Consider the following 17,870-nt stretch of genomic DNA (forward strand, 5'->3'; position numbering starts at 1 on the left):
TGACTTTAAAGGTATGTTACTTAAAGGAGTTCCATTATTGGAGGGAATATATTGAAGGGTGACTTCAGAGCTGAGGCAGTAAATTAATAATTGATACAATATATGGGTTTAAGGAGGAAAATGATATAAAATTTCCAAATGATCAGGAACTTATTGCATCTTTAAAATAGATGATCAGGAGCTTAGGGCATCTTTAAAATAGATGAATGGTAGTAAGTATGGAATGACTATGGCAATGTAATCATAAGTGTACCAGAGTGATGTGTACTTGTAATTGTACCCAGGCACTCACTTCTCCCTTGCCAGATGCAGTGTTCCACTGTCCATCGTGGACAACAGGGGTCTATGAAGCTGTGAGAGAAGTATGCTGCAAATGTTTGAAGAGCAGGTAGGAAGCCCAGGTGTGAAGCTCCAGATGGAGCTGGTGGGTGTGAGGGGGTCGCAAGATGGAGGGGGGAGCAGGGCTCCCTGCAGGCCTTGAATTGCTTGCATATAAATCAGATACTTCTGCATGTTGGTGGCTGATGTGTGTTCTCAACGGTGGCTAAACTAGCAGCAGGGTTATGTATGTAAAAATTAGAGCTTCATCATTATTTTGAAATATTCGTAGTGAAAAAAATCACTTGAATTTGAAATTAATTTACATTACATAAGAAATCTCAACATTACACTTACCATTACATTTAAAGCTGTTAGATTTCATAAGTATAATTTCAGCTGCATAAATTTTTGAATGTTGTGGACAGAAAGGTTTAAAAATTATCACCCATTTGTGGGGTGTTTCTCTTGGTAGGAATGTTAAAATTTTTAATAGGTTATAAGTTAAAACATTTGACAAGATTTTATTTGACAGTTTTATACAAATTCAGCAATTATTTCCTCCAAGCCGCTGCATTTTATTTTTCTCATCAATTATATAATAAAGAAAACAATGTTTTTTGGGTTTTTTTTGGCTTCAATTCCTTCTAGTTTAAACGAGTATGCTGCATAATATTTTCTATGTGTCAGGACATGAAAAAGCTTAGGAAGCATTGATATAGACAATGTGGTGTGACTCTTGGGTATTATTCACACCTGCTGTATATTACTCCATCAGCACCATTTAATACTACTGGCTTCATAACAATCCAGTTTGGTTCATGCTATTGTATAAGCCTCAAGCAAGTTAGTTGCTGAATCTGTGTGTTCAGTCATAAGCACACTGTCCTTCCCAAGCCCCACCCTACTAGCTCCCTAACTTCTTTATTCCCAGGGTGGTGGAGGAAATGGGAAAGTAATTTTAGATACATAAATTTCATATAGTAAGCTGTGTTTTGAAAATATTTAATACGTTTGTTCAAAGATGACCTTGTACATTTCTATAAGCTGTCAGCCTAACAGCTGAAACTTTCAATAAAGAATCAGTTTTAGGTAACCAAGGTGAATCCTTCATTTCACAGATGAGGAAAGTGAGGCTCAAGGAAGAGTCTGTGCTCATGTAGCATTAGAGTCAGAGCTTAGTGGAGAAAACAGAGGTCGACACTCCCAGATTACTGCTTTGCTATGTGCAACTTCACTTGTATACTACATATATATATATATTAATAGACTTTCTTTTTTCATATGTTTTGGGTACTGTTTTGGTATTTTAAATACACAGACATTTTTTTTTAATTAATTTATTTTTGGCTGCGTTGGGTCTTTGTTGCTGTGCGCAGGTTTTCTCTAGTTGCAGCGAGCGGGGGGCTACTCTTTGTGGCTGTGCGTGGGCTTCTCATTGCGGTGGCTTCTTGTTGCGGAGTACAGTTTCTAGGCGCGTGGGTTTCAGTAGTTATGGCACGTGGGCTCAATAGTTGTGGCTCGCGGACTGTAGAGCGCAGGCTCAGTAGTTGTGGTGCAAGGGCTTAGTTGCTCCGTGGCATGTGAGATCTTCCCGGACCAGGGCTCGAACCCGTGTCCCTGCACTGGCAGGCGGATTCTTAACCACTGAGCCACCTGGGAAGTCCTTAAATACACAGACATGTTGATTCATCCAAAGGGGTTAGATATGTCCATGAAATAAGGGAGCAATAGGTATAATGACAGTTCTTTGTGAACACCAGATTATTCCATGATGAGGCAGTGCTTAGAAGAGGCAGTGTCTGGAACGATTAGGGAAGAAGAGAAGGAAGAAAGAAAAGCAGCCGTTTTCTTTCTCATCAACCACAGCAGTTTGCCTCAGCAACCAAGAATGGAGATGACAAAGCCAAACTAAAGCAGTATAAGGGTTTAAGAACTATTTAGTACTGGCATACTGAAGTACTTTCTTCACCCAGTAGAGGAATTTTTAAAAATAAGAAGTTCCTATAGTCTATAAATTAAGTTTTACAATATAAATAATGTACTCTAAATGCATAATACACTTGGATTTTGTGCTAAACAGTCTGTTGTTTGCTTTTAAGCTTATGTTTTGCCATAGTGAGTTAAAAAAAATTAAAACCCTCCAAATTATTCTGCCTACAGGTTTTATGATATATTCTCAAATTTAAGCTTTGCTGCATCAGAATACAATAGGAGCTAACATGATTATACACATTATAAGGATTACTGCAGTTTATTTAACACTAAAGGTTTTCATGCTTCATGAACAATAAAATGTTACAGTGATCACTTTTTAATGCTTTATTCATTGATTAAAAGAATATACATTTAACATAAACCATACAACAACATCAGTCATCAGGTCAAACATTCAGCTGGTTTCCTTACAGTTTCTGTCAGGAGTTATTTTATCTGATCACATTTATAAGATAAAATCTCACCACATCTGGCATTTACACACACTGTGCCAGTGGATTCACACTACTGATGTACATATAAAATCCGCATGGTATGTGCTCACTGGAGACAAAACAGTGCACACCTGTCAAAAGGTCATTTTAATATAAGATGGTAAAACCATTTGTAAAATACATATAAACTTTTTCCATAAATAGAATCATATCTGGACATTTGTTGCATAAATTGTGTTTCCAAAGCTTACACTAGAGCAGCCAGGTCTCAGCACTGCTGGGCACCCACGTTGGCTACTTACTTTATTATTGCAGACTGTCCTTTAACATTAAATGCACAACATTCGTACCACTTAAAACTGGGGTCAGGTGGAAGTCTCACAGAGACCACGTCTGTACCGCGGTTGCCCTGAAACAGTTAAGTCGGCTTTTAAAGCCTCTCAGATATAACAAGGTTTTAAAACATACTTCATGGAATGTTCTTCATGTAACATAGCAGCTCATACCTGTGATAGAACAAGCTTTCAGTTTTTCCTTTCTTTCCTTTACATTCACTATTCACAGTGAAACAGGTGCATGGTTTTTTTTTCTTTTTTTTTTGTTTTGTTTTTTTTTTTGTTTTTCAGAGTTCTGAGGTTGCTGACTGAGCCACAGCACAGCTGTGTACCACAGGTCGAAATTCGACCTTAAATATTACAATCTAGCAGTATCTGGCTGGCCAGAGTGGGCCAGCCCCTGCCAGCATGTGGGCACTTCTTCAGTTAAATCTATTCTTTGGCAGCTGACACGCGCGCTGACAGAGAAAAATCCAGTGACTTGTTGCTAGGGATTTCACGACTAATGTTTGTTTGCAAGCATGTGTGTTTACAAACTCTGTGTTTTGATATTCATTTAGGAGGTTTTACCCTGGAATATTGTTTCTTTCTTCCTCCACTATTTGAAATCTTGGCTAAAAAGCTAACTTGAATGTATGATGTAATTGATGAATTAAATTATGTCAGACATAGTTTAAAAAAATCCAATAATTTGAGTATTTGTATTGATGTAAATGCATTTAAAAAAGGATTCAGCAGTGTTCTAACCTAGTACTATACAAAATTGAGAATGGTAATTGGTGATACCAACTATTATATATGTAATGAAAGTTAAAGGCTTGGCTTTTCTGTTAAAGATAACGCATTTGGGATTGTATTATCCTCCCTCCTTCCATTTCAAAGAAAAATTAATGAAATGCTATCACACAATGAATGAATGCAGTGCATTGCATACAAATCCACCAGGCTATGGATATATATCTATATATGTATAAAAATATTTTGGCTCCTGAGCTCTGACACACAAAGAATAAAAACATCAAAAGGCAGAGTAACTCAGTGAAAAAATAAAGTTAGCCAGCAACCTCAGACAACCTTCGGTTGTATATTCTTAAGGTTTGGTAACAAGTCCATTAACCGTGAAAGCCCTATACATTGTCACTTTGAACTTCTAAACCAATACCTGACTACGTTCTTTGATCAAGAAGTAGAATATACATATATAATTCTATAAAGCTAATACTGATTAAACACAGCACAAAGGGATTAATTCACACTACTGAAAGAAAAAAAACGTAATAGGACCCTACTTGCATATGTAACCACAGGAATTGTACATTTAAAAAAAGCTAAATGTCTTCGCTGAAGCTTTGCATCTCTCTGTAAAAATGACGATTTGGTTCAGTGAAGACACTGAGTGATTCGATGTCCATGATCGCGTGCCAAGGTTGACCTAGGCCCAGGGATACCTGCTCAATAAGGTTATGTACTGGATCCACATCCTGGTCGGCCAGTTCACCTTGGTCAAAATCAATGCTTTCTTCAGTGACTTCAAGTACTTTTAGATCAGAGCCACGAAGACGAGCAATGGCAATGAGGTTGTGTGCCCACACTGTGTAACCTTAAAAATAAGCAAAAGAGAAGCAGTCATTTCCTTGCATTTTATTTTGTCTGTTTTATAAGTTAGTCTTTTCCACAAATTTGTATCTCACTTAGTACTTTGGGGGTCCTTTGCCTTTAAAAATATGCTGAAATTTGAAAGGAAGTATGATTGCTTAGCTCAGGGAAAAAAAGACTAGAAACTTGATACTGTCTCCAAGAATATTACTGTGACTGGTGAACAGATAGGTGCTGTAATCGTATTCTGATATCATTTTAGTTAGTCAAACTGAAGACATTTAAAGTTTAAAGTATCATTTTATAGCTTCTGACAGTGTCGTATCAAAAAAAAGAGTTTTATTTCATATGTATGTATCTATTAACAATACATAGGGGACTTCCCTGGTGGCGTAGTGGTTGAGAATCCGCCTGCCAATGCTGGGGACATGGGTTGAAGCCCTGGTCCAGGAGGATCCCAAATGCCACAGAGCAACTAAGCCCGTGCGCCACAACTACTGAGCCTGCGCTCTAGAGCCCGCGAGCCACAACTACTGAGCCCACGAGCCACATCTACTGAGCTCGCGTGCCTAGAGTCCGTGCTCAGCAACAAGAGCAGCCACTGCAATGAGAAGACCGTGCACCGCAATGAAGAGTAGCCCCTGCTCACTGCAACTAGAGAAAGCCCATGCACAGCAACGAAGACCCAATGCAGCCAAAAATAAATAAATAAAATATATAAAAATTAAAAAACGAAACAATACATAGTAAACTGGTATTTTTCATTAGTAAAAGTCATCTCCTATGGTGCTTCACAGTCCAAAGTTATAAAGTGATACTTTAAAGATAAACTGTTAATTGTCAGTAGCAAATATATAAAGTATAAAACAGATATAGGAATGATAGGTACTAACTTTAGAATAGTGTACTAACTTTAGAATGAAATGATAGGTACTAACTTTAGAATAGTGTACTAACTAACTTTAGATAGGTACTAACTTTAGATAGGTACTAACTTTAGAATTCCTTTCCTCTGGAAAGGAATAAAGTTGAATAGATGGAGGAGCTTTAGCTGTAGCTACATTTTACTTCTTAATAAAAGAAAAAAGCTTTAGGAATTTGGACCTGTTACCGAGGCTGCTGTCGCCATGTTCCTGTCCGCGGTCACCTTTGTCAAGACCAAGTCAAAAACAATTCTGGTGAAAATGTTGAGCCAAGCTGGAAGAGGTTTTTCCTTCAACACTAAGAGAAGCCGACTGCGGGAGAAACTGACTGTCTTGCATTATGATCCACTAGTGAAAAAAAAAGTCCTCTTTGTGGAACAGAAAAAAATACGCTCCCTCTAAACAATGGATTGAAAATGAATTTGATTTATAAATGAGAAGACTGAGGGCGGGATACTGATTCAGAAATTCTGCAGCGTGTAATGAAAGAAGAGGAAATGGCATGGAATCACTGCCTCCTGTGATTTGAAGGCCATTGTGAAGGAAAACAATGCAGTGAAAGAAAGTTCTTCATATTAGGACATATATCATTGCATCACATTTATTTATCTTTCTGGATATTTTTATAGCCCTTAATAAAAATATTAAAATAGCCTGTTTAAAAAAAAAAAAGAAAAGAAAAAAGCTTTAGGGAATTCTCTGGTGGTGCAGTGGTTAGGACTTGGCACTTTCACTGCCAGAGTCCGGGTTCAATCCCTGGTTGGGGAACTAAGATCCCGCAAGCCTCGTGGCACAGCACCCCCCCCCCCAAAAAAAAAGGTTTAAAAAGACTGGCTTAAATTAATTTTCAATAACCTGCCATTTCTTCATCCTATTAAAAAATCCTTATTTATTTATTACCTTCAATACTGATCTATTCTTTGCTATTACCTCTGATGACTGGCCAAATTATAAAGCAAAACTTGAAAAGCAAAATATACTCCCGCTCAAATGCAGCTAAAAGATTAATTCAAAAATAATGAAACAGAGATAATAAAGTATGTTTAAGATGTTCATAGAGACTTCCTATTTTGTATTCTTTAAATGTCTTATAAGTTACAGAAAGGAAGTAATATGTTCTTCAAACTTGTAAGAAGAGGAATGCTCTCCAAATGAAAACAGTTCACAGCAAGATGACAGGCCCGCCAGTAAGAAAAGAATATATCCCAGCCAAGAGAACCATCATTTAAAAAATACTGTACAAATTAACATGTTGATACCTAGAATCTAGAAGATTAGGCAGTGAGCATGAAAGAAATCATACTTTCTTCTTCCTTCTGTGTTATATTTTTAAGAGCTCTTATGATTAGAGAAAGAAATATATCTACTGCAGGTGGATATGTATGTATATTTTCTTAGATAATTTCAAATGCCATTTTTGTGAATACCATCAATCACATGGTAAAAGAAAAAAGTAACATGAGAGCTGGAACAAAACACTACACTTAGGGTAAAATATGACTTTCCACTTGTAAAAGTGGTATATCTTATACACGTTAAAAAGTATAAAAATCTGTATATCAACTTGTTAATAAGAGTTCTTGACAGTATAAATGCCAGTGCTATCTTTTTACTGGTATAAAATGTTTTAGGTGTAATATCAATATCAAATTATAGTGAACAAAAATCACCTACCATGAATTGCCAGAAGAGAGAGCTTTGTGCACCTCCATGCTAATAAAACCAACGGATCTTCATTTCGGTTGTCACTAAGATCTGGAAAACCAGATGTGTCAATCACATCATTCATTAATATAAAATGAGTGAGGAACTTGTCATACTGCCTAGATATAAGATCAACAATAGCTCCTGAAACACAAGTGATGTAGCTGTCAAAATGAATCCTCTCTAGTGGTATACTGGGTTTCAGAATCTTTAACATATCTTCACTCTTGATATCAAAAGCCATTATATAGACTCGGAGGTTGGTGCTCTTTCTTGACAAGGCTTTCCAATGCTCATCATTTGGCATGTTGTCCAGAGACTTGTGCATCACGGAAACATTGTGGACCAGGAGAGAAAGTCGCTGCAAAGGCACATGGTTGTTATCGGTTAAGACTCTTGCCATCTCAGCTGTAAAGTCACAGAAATCCAGGGCAAGTGAGCGTAGATTCACGAATTGCTCCAGTTCTACTGCGGTGATAAGGGTGCTGTTACCAGGAATATTGTTGTCCAGTAAACTCAGGTGCTCCATGGTGTTGGCAATAGAGTTTGAGAGAGATGACAGTGATGTTGGGGTTACTATTTCCAGCATAAACCCACAAGACAGCCACTTCAGTTGCCTACTATTACTAAGTATTTCTTCAAACAGCTGCTGAATTCTGTAAGGAAAACACATGCCACACGATCCTGTTAAGACTTAGCTCTAATCTTTAACACTGATTTTTTTTTTTAACACTGATTTTTGAAAATAGAGAATTAAATGGCATACTATGTTGAGATCCATTTGCTCTCATTAGTTAATTTCTGTTCAACCTACAAGTAATATTATCATTAAAATTCACATAAAAATATAATGGGGGGCTTCCCTGGTGGCGCAGTGGTTGCGAGTCCGCCTGCCGATGCAGGGGACACGGGTTCGTGCCCCGGTCCAGGAGGGTCCCACGTGCCGCGGAGCGGCTGGGCCCGTGAGCCGTGGCCGCTGAGCCTGCGCGTCTGGAGCCTGTGCTCCGCGGTGGGAGAGGCCGCAGCGGTGGGAGGCCCGCGTACCGCAAAAAAAAAAAAGTTATAAAATATAATGAATAAGAAGTACTAAACAAATAGATATATTAAACATATAGAAATATGTTCTTCAAGTAAAGGAGCATTTTACACCAGTACGTCAGAAAAGACTGATGATTTACAATTTATGTTATAGCAAAGACAAGTAGAGTAATAACAGTCTTAAATAGCAATAATTACCCAGTAAATTCTTTGATATGTCTGAAAGATTTATGACATGGAATGGCATGTATTGATCACTGTATTTCATAGTTAAGACATTTCCAGGGTAGATGTTCTTTTCAGAAACAAGTATCATTACTCTTCTAATTGTATCTTCTAATTTTTCAGAAAAAACTGAAATTGTTATTAATATGAGTCCCTTTCCACTAACTATATAACTTACTGTTTAATTTTTTTGCCATCAGGGTCCACCTTGCTGAGGTATGTATTTGACAAACTTCCTTGCTGCTGTAGAACGCTTATGTCTCCAAAAAGGCTAAACTTCTGGAGGTTCCTACAAGAGAAGTAATTTAAAGTAATTGTCTAAATAATTAACATAAAAATATAAATGTTAAAAATAAAAATATGCAGAAGGGATATTCTAGAGATGTTTCTATCTTATAACTTAGAATCCAATATTCTAGAGATGTTCCTATCTTATAATTTAGAATCCAATTAAGTACTTTCAGATTGCTTTTAACATACAATGAAAAGCAATGTGATACAAGAGAAATAGCATAAGCGTTAAAGAATAAGGCATAACAATTAGTTCAGAAACTCATTGTTTTAGTGACCAGGAAAAAGTCTTCTTAAAGTCTCTGGGACTCAATTCTTTATCAGTAATAATACTAGCTACCTTAAAGGTTTAGGGTGAATAAATAACAAAATGACACATGAAAGAACTATTTAAGCTCTAAGTTTTATATATATGTTAACTGTAATATAAAATTTCCCCAAACCAGTTAACTTAGTGTGTTAAATGCTCAAGGGTGGGGCACTGCCCCGGAGATATCGTCTCATTAAGAAATATTCTTTAACTAAAATCTAGAGAACCTTCCCCAGTTTTATGACCAAACGTACAGCTTATCAAAAAAAAATATGTAAAAATCTTTCAATTTTAGTAACTTTAGCTACAAAACATATTTTTCTAACAGTAAAATTCTAAATAAAGTAGGAGAAAGTTGGTTACAGAATAAAGATTAAAAATTCCTAAATGCTAATAATAATGGTTAAACAACAAAAATTCAACTGAGTAAATTTAAAGATCAACTTGGTTATTAAAAGATTCATGGGGCTTCCCTGGTGGCGCAGTGGTTGAGAGTCCGCCTGCCGATGCAGGGGACACGGGTTCATGCCCCGGTCTGGGAAGATCCCACATGCCGCAGAGCGGCTGGGCCTGTGAGCCATGGCCGCTGAGCCTGCGCGTCCGGAGCCTGTGCTCCGCAACGGGAGAGGCCACAACAGTAAGAGGCCCGTGTACCGCAAAAAAAAAAAAAAAAAAGATTCATGAATCGGGCAGCATCCTATGTAGCAAACAGAAAGGAGCTCTGCAGAGCTGTAGAAAAGGAAAGGCTTTTAAAGGTGGAAAGGGGGCAGAAAAAGTAAATTATTAGCAAATAATGCACTGTTGCAGGCAATGGTCACCCTCCTAAAGGGAACTGAAGGGCCTATAGGGCAGATTACCTTACTAATGCTGACCAGGTTGACTGATTACATTCCTGGGGTAGACTGAAACTGCAATTGCGCTAGGTATTAAGTCTTAGTTTGGTGACACAGGGTTTAGCATAAGTGACTCCATTTTGGGTCTGCTGTTTTCTTTTTAACATAAGCACTAGAGATTACATCTGTAACACAGAAGTTTGGGATAACTTTAATAAGAAATGTATAATCACAAGAGTGACAAAAGAAGATTTAAGTAAACGAAAGATAACACTTCTTGATAGTATGTCACATTTTCCCAAATTAATAGCCTTAGTTTCACTAAAAAACCTGATGATTCTAAAACTTAGCTTGAAGAATAAATCATTAATTCATTTATTCATTCAACCAAATTTTCTCTGAGGGCCTACTAAATACCAGGCACTGTGTGCTCCATCAGAGACATGACAGGGATCAAGCGCTGTGAAGGACAAGCACATGGTGTCACATCTTAATGGGGGTATCTGACACTGTGTAAGTCAGAAAAGGCTTCCCTAAATAAACTGATGAAAAACGGGACCTGAAGGAAATGTGGGAGCTAACCAGGAGAAGAAGCATGAGGAGAGGCTGTTGTAGGGAAAAGGAAAAGCATATGCAGAGCCCCTGAAGTTGAAAGGAACAAAGTGAGCTTGAGACACTCAAGGAAAGGAATCTAGAATACAGAGAGTGTGAACATAAAGTGAAATGAGGTTGTAGAGGTAGACTGAGTTATATGCTAAATAAAAATTTCTGGTTTTTGCCTTCAAAATAATGAGATGCCCCCAAATGATTTTAAGCAGGAAATAATAATGATTAAATTTGTGTCTGGAAAATATTGCTGTAGCATTGGTATAGCCTGGCAGGAGGCAGAGTCTAAGTGGGGAGACTGGTTAAGAGAGTATTTTAGTAATAGAGATTAAAAAATGGTATCCTGAACTGGATTTTTAGTGGTAGAGGTGAAGGAAAAAAGACAGTCTCAAAACTATATTTAGTTACTAAAATGGACAGGAAAAGGTCCTGGATTAGCTATAAAGGGGTGAGGGAGAGAGAAGTCAAGAATAACTCCTAAATTTTTGAGGTTATGGAACTGCATAGCTGGTAGAGCTTTTCATTCAGACAAGGATTCATAGAAATGAATCAGAAATTAATTAGGGTTTTGGGGGGCTTACGGGGTGGAGGGGAGGTGGTAGAATAGTTAGGTTATGAGCTCTATTTTGCACATGTTGAGCTTGAGTGCCTTTAAGATAGTCAAATTAAGATGTCAAGTAGGCTATTCCAGTTCTAGAGCTGAGCAGTTATCTGGTTGATAATTGAAGTCATGGATGGGGAGAATGGGGCTTAGGAAAAGAGCATAAATGAGAAGAAAAGCAGGCAAAAATTTAAGTTATGAGGAATTCCAATAATTAGAGAAGGATGAGGCTCAAAAGAAGAGGTCAGAAGTTGGAGAAAAGCCAGAAATACGGAAGTCACAGAAACCAAGGGATAAGTATTTTACAGAGAATAAAGTGATCCACAGCAGAGTCATGAGGTCTCATAAGATGAGGACTAGACATGTATGTCCCTTTGGCTTAGCAACATGGTGATCAGAATGGAAGTTGTTTTGTACAGTGTGATGAGAAGAGGTCAGATTGGATGTTTAGAAATAGAGATAGTGGATACAAATATTTTTAAAAATATGGTATGAAAAGGAGTAACAGAAGGGACTAGAGAATACATAAAAGCCTCCAGATGAGAGGTAAAGGTAGAGGAGAATGGATGTGGCTCTTGATTAGCAAGATAAGGAAGGATGAAGGACTTTCATACCAGATAGTGAAGCGTACTATGTGGCCAACAATATCAAAATCAGTATTGGTATTAGCAGAAAAACAAGAAGACAAGTCAATGGAATAGAACAGATAGCTAAAAGTAGACCCTGTTACATGAAAGATTTTAATAAATGATAAAGAATGTATTACAAATCAATAGGGAAAGGCATATTTAATAAATGGCATTGGGATAAGTGATTAGCAGTTTTGGAGAAAAATCAAATTAGAGCCAATTCTGACTCAACAGACCAAAATAATTTGCAGAGATATTATTACACACTAAAAAGTCAAGGTAAAACCGTACATGAAAAGTACATGAAAATGTAATGAATTTTAATCTAATTTCTGAGATAAGGCTTTCTAAGCCTAGAAATAATAGAATAAATCAGAAAGGAAGAGGTAAAATTTTGACTATATATAAATAAAAACCTTGATATTTAAGAGTATACTAAAAATGGCAAACCAACATAATGAGAAAAAAATTTGTAACAAATGCTACATTCATTATTTAAGATATAAGAGGACTCCACATAAATCAAGAACAAAAGCATTAAGAATCATACTGGTAAATGGGAAAAGGTTATAAAATAACCAATGTAGAACATGTCAAGGAATATATTAGGATTGCTAATGGAAAAAATCTAATATTTTCTTGACTTAAAAAAAAATTTAATCACTCTAAAAAACCTAATGAACTTTCCATGTGATTACCAAAGAAACTGTATTCTTAAAAACATTTCAAAGGAAGACACCTACTTAAATCTTTTTTCCCATTTAAAAAAAGGTTATAAAACTGTTCCTGAGAGCATGGCTACCATATCAGACTCCAAAGTACACTGCTATATATATAATTATGACTGCTTTTAAAGTATTTTCCCTTTTACCCTTTCTTTATTCTGAAGTTGCCACCACATCCATGAATTATAAAGAGGTTGATTTGCTTCTCAGAGCAGATGTTGATAGCCTCTTCTAGAAAGGAAAATTTAAGACCTTGTATCTAAAAGAATATTTATTTTTGGAGAACAAGTTTTTATATAAAGTAGAAAATAAAGATATCACATTCGATTTCTAATAATGTTCAGAGAGTCCTAAACAAGTCACACAATCTTAGTATTTTTCTCCTTCCAACCCAGTTTCCATTAATTATCACTGTATAACCATAACACTGTCCTTTGTGGTATTACAACACATGTGTGAGAAGCTTTTCTTCCACAAAGGATTAAACAGCTACAAGAACTGCCTTCCCACTGTAAACAACAAGAAAAGTGGACAAAATATGTGAGACAGCTGTTTTCACACACTGGACAATAAACAATATAGGACTGTGATCACTGAAGGATGGAATAAAATGAGATGAGCACTATGACTGCTTCAGATAATGGCCTGGAAAGGGTTTCCAAGCTGCTGTGGCTCTGTCATATATGGCCTTTATTGTGTTGAGGTATGTTCCCTCTATGCCCACTTTCTGGAGAGTTTTTTTTTTTTTTCCATAAATGAATGTTGAATTTTATCAAAACCTTTTCCTGCATCTATTGAGATGATCATATGGTTTTTATTATTCAATTTGTTAATGTGGTGTATGACACCGATTGATTTGTGGATATTGAAAAATCCTTGCATCCCTGGGACAAATCCCACTTGATTATGGTGTATGATACTTTTAATGCATTGTTGGAGTTATTTTGCTAGTGTTTTGTTGAGGATTTTTGCATCTATGCTCATCAGTGATATTGGCCTGTAGTTCTCTTTTCTTGTCTGATACCTCTGTCTGATTTTGGTATTATGGTGATGGTGGCCTCATAGAATGAGTTTGGAAGAGTTCCTTCCTCTGCAATTTTCTGTAATAATTTCAGAGGATAGGTGTTAACTCTTCTCTAAATGTTTGGTAGAATGCACTTTTGAGGCCATCTGGTCCTGGACTTTTGTTTGTTGAGGGTCTTTAAATTACTGAATCAGTTTCAATACTGGTAATTGGTCTGTTCATATTTTCTATTTCTTCCTGGTTCAGTTGGGAGATTGTACCTTTCTAATAATTAATGAATTCAGTAAAGTTGTACAATACAAAATTAATACACAGAAATCTGATGCATTTCTATACACTAACAATCAAATAGCAGAAAGAGAAATTAAGGAAACAATCCCATTTACCATCACATGAAAAAAAAAAAACAACTTAGGAATAAACCTACCTAAGGAGTCAAAAGGCCTGTACTCTGAAAACTATAAGGAGCTGTTGAAAGAAACTGAAGATGATACAAACAGATGGAAAGATATACTGTGTCCCTGGACTGGAAGAATTAACGTGGTTAAAATGATCATACTACCCAAGGCAATCTATACATTCAATGCAATCCGTGTCAAACTACTCATGGCATTTTTTTACAGAACTAGAACAAAAAATTTTTAAATTTGTATGGAAACACAAAAGACCCTGAATAGCCAAAGCAATCTTGAGGAAGAAGAACAGGGCTGGAGGAATCAGGCTCCCTGACTTCAGACTATACTGCAAAGCTACAGTAAACAAAACAGTATGGTACTGGCACAAAAACAGAAATATAGATCAATGGAACATGACCGACAGTCCAGAGATAAACCCACACCCCTATGGTCACCTAATTGATGACAAAGGAGGCAAGAATATACAATGGAGAAAAGACAGTCTTTTCAGTAAGTGGTGCTGGGAAAAATGGACAGCTACATGTAAAAGAATGAAATTAGATCATTCTCTAATACCTTATACAAAAATAAACTCAAAATGGACTAAAGACCTACATGTAAGATTGGATACTATAAAACTCTTAGAGGAGAACATAGGCAGAACACTCTTTGACATAAATTGCAGCAATATTTTTTGGATCCATCTCCTAGAATAATGGAAATAAAAACAAAAATTAACAAATGGGACCTAATTAAACTCAAAAGCTTTTGCACAGCAAAGGAAACTATAAATAAAATGAAAAGACAACCCACGGAATGGGAGAAAATTTTTGCAAATAATGCGACCCACGAGGGTTTAATTTCCAAAATATGCAAACAGCTCAATATCAAAAAGGCAACAATCCAATCAAAAAATGGGCAGAAGGCCTAAATAGACATTTCTCCAAAGAAGACATACAGATGGCTAAGGGGCACATGAAAAGATGCTCAACATCGCTAATTATTAGAGAAATGCAAATCAAAACTACAATGAGGTACCACCTCACACCGGCCAGAATGGCCATCATTAAAAAATCTACAAATAATAAATGCTGGAGAGGGTGTCAAGAAAAAGGAACCCTCCTACACTGTTGGTGGGAATGTAAATAGGTACAACCACTATGGAGAACAGTATGGAGATTACTTTAAAAAACTAAAAATAGAGCTACCATATGATCCAACAATCCCACTCCTGGGCATATATCCGGAGAAAAACCTTACTTCGAAAAGATACATGCACCCCAAGTGTTCACTGCAGCACTATTTACAATAGTCAAGACATGGGAGAAATCTAAATGTCCATTGACAGATAAATAGATAAAGAAGATGTAGTACATATATAAAATGGAGTATTACTCAGGCATAAAAAAGAACGAAATAATGCCATTTACAGCAACATGGATGGACCTAAAGATTATTATACGAAATGAAGTACGATGATATCACTCATATGTGGAATCCAATTAAAAAATGATACAAAAGAACTTATTTACAGAACAGAAACAGACTCAGATTTGAAACCAAACTTATGGTTACCAAAGGGGAAACATCGGGTGGAAGGATAAATTAGGGGCTTGGGATTAACATACACAATTATATACAAAATAGATAACCAATAAAGACCTATTGTATAGTATAGGGGACTCTACTCAATATCCTGTAATAACCTATATAAGTAAACAATCTGAAATGAATATATGTATATATACAGCTGAATCACTTTGCTGTACACCTGAAATTAACACAACATTGTAAATCAACTACACTGTGATAAAAATTTTTAAGAAATATAAAAAAATACCCCCCCAATATTACATAAATAAATACATCCAAATGATACAAAAACAAGGATTTATAGGCTCTTAAGCTGAAGTCCATCCTAGAAACTGTTGACAAAACATTGTGTTTATGTGCACTTTCTGGAGAAGGATCACTAGCTTTCATCAGCTCCTCAAAGATTAACCAAAAAAGATCAGGAACCATTGACCTAGGCCTAGAGTCCTATGGGGATGTTAAAAAACACAACAGTAAAACAACAAAAACAACAAAAACTCTAGACTTACATACATGACCCGTCCACACTTAAAATGTAATACTAACCACATTTACGAATGTATACCCCTTCTCACAACTGCCAAGTTCTAAGAGCTACTTCTCTCTGTAAGTTAAGAAAGAACAAGCAGCCATCGGCTAATGACAGAGATTACTATAAAGATTAACACAAAAGTAGTAAAAGGAAAAGCAAAATTTAAGTACATTTATGTTAGGACCAATACCTAATTTGTTTTGGGCCTAGAGTGTTGAGTGTTTGTCAATTTTGTTGGCAAGCCTTCAAATTCTAAGAAAAAGACTTTTTTTAATCAGAAATGCTACTTTTTAATCAACCTAAGTCAAAGCTGTCAAAAACCAAAACCGAAACCAAAACCAAAACAAAACCCCATAAATTACATGGAGTTTCCCCGTTTCTGGTGAAAGTTAAAATGCTTTACTTTGGAAATTCTTAAAGAACTTTGTCATATATATAGTGTTTAATCATCCTCAAAAAATTCTAGCCCAACCTTTTCTTCACAAAAGTGCTAGACTGTCTGCTCAGTTAACCTCTCAAAGAAAATAAGGTCTCTTAGTTACTTCCCTGCTGGCGCAGTGGTTAAGAGTCTGCCTGCCAATGCAGGGAGAAACGCGTTCAAGCCCTGGTCCAGAAAGATCCCACACGCTGCGGAGCAACTAAGCCTGTGCGCCACAACCACTGAGCCTGCACTCTAGAGGCTGCGAGCCACAACTAGTGAGCCCGCATGCCACAACTACTGAAGCCCGCGCGCCTAGAGCCTGTGCTCTGCAACAAGAAGCCACTGCAATGAGAAGCCCACGTACTGCAACAAAGAGTAGCCCCTGCTCACCACAACTAGAGAAAGCCGATGAGCAGCAACAAAGACCAAAAAATAAATAAATAAATAAATAAAAAGGCCTCTTAAATTTGGCACTTTTTTTTTTGGTACTGTTCATACTAGCTCCCAGGGTGATTTCAATTTAGGATTCTCTAAGGATAATTTATATTTCTAGGCTGTATTTTCCTGTAAAAACCTACATAAATACCAAGTAAAACTCTAAGCAAATGGGCAAATTTCATTTACTTTGTTGGATTCTTTCACAGATAACCTGGTATAAGATAAATACAATAATGGAAGCCTTAATTGTTTCCTATTTTCTTTTCTTTATTTTTTAAGATTTTTTTTGAAGTGGACCATTTTAAAAGTCTTTATTGAATTTGTTACAATATTGCTTCTGTTTTATGTTTTGGTTTTTTGGCCGTGAGGCATGTGGGATCTTAGCTCCCCGACCAGGGATTGAACCCTCACCCCCTGAATTGGAAGGTGAAGTCCTAACCACTGGACCGCCAGGGAAGCCCCCCTATTTTCTTTTTAATGCAGAATCTTCTTGCTTCTGAGTCAGAAGCCCTTCGCATATGAAAATAATTATAAATGCAAAGGAGTACTGCTGAAATAGAGGGTAATTTGTTTCAGATTCAAGTGGGGAAGTGGGTGGAAAGCATCTGGAATTTATAAATTTCTTTTGTCTATTAAGAACGCAGGCTAGTTAAATCCTGGTATTTTAAAATCCCGTAGTTTCTTCAGATAAAACCAAGATAATTCTCATGTCATGGACTAATACACAAAGTTGACTGTGATATAAACAATATCAAGGCTAATCATGCTTTGGTATACTAAGTTTAATTCTCTGAAAACAAACTATCAGAAGATGCTTTATTGGTCTAATCATCTTTTAGAGAAGAATTTTATACATACACATCTTTTTTTATTTTTAAAGTAATTTTAGATTCACGGCAAA

General features: G+C 36.5%; 1 protein-coding gene and 1 pseudogene across 1 annotated transcript in view; one reads left to right on the forward strand and one right to left on the reverse strand.

Annotated features, from left to right (window-relative positions):
* Window positions 1-1,307: 1,307 nt before the first annotated feature.
* The window catches only part of FBXO33 (F-box protein 33), a 34,133-nt gene continuing 17,570 nt past the window's right edge, over window positions 1,308-17,870 (reverse strand). Inside the window, exons 2-4 of the mRNA XM_030854844.2 lie at window positions 8,750-8,860; window positions 7,279-7,964; window positions 1,308-4,685 (exon numbers count right to left, since the gene is read on the reverse strand). Coding sequence (XP_030710704.1) covers window positions 4,414-4,685; window positions 7,279-7,964; window positions 8,750-8,860 — 1,069 coding nt within the window. The 3' untranslated portion in view covers window positions 1,308-4,413. The remainder of the gene's footprint in view (window positions 4,686-7,278; window positions 7,965-8,749; window positions 8,861-17,870) is intronic.
* Window positions 5,761-6,260, forward strand: LOC115852238 (large ribosomal subunit protein bL33m pseudogene; annotated as a pseudogene).

This window comes from Globicephala melas, chromosome 2 (assembly GCF_963455315.2).
Source record: "Globicephala melas chromosome 2, mGloMel1.2, whole genome shotgun sequence".
NCBI lineage: Eukaryota > Metazoa > Chordata > Mammalia > Artiodactyla > Delphinidae > Globicephala > Globicephala melas.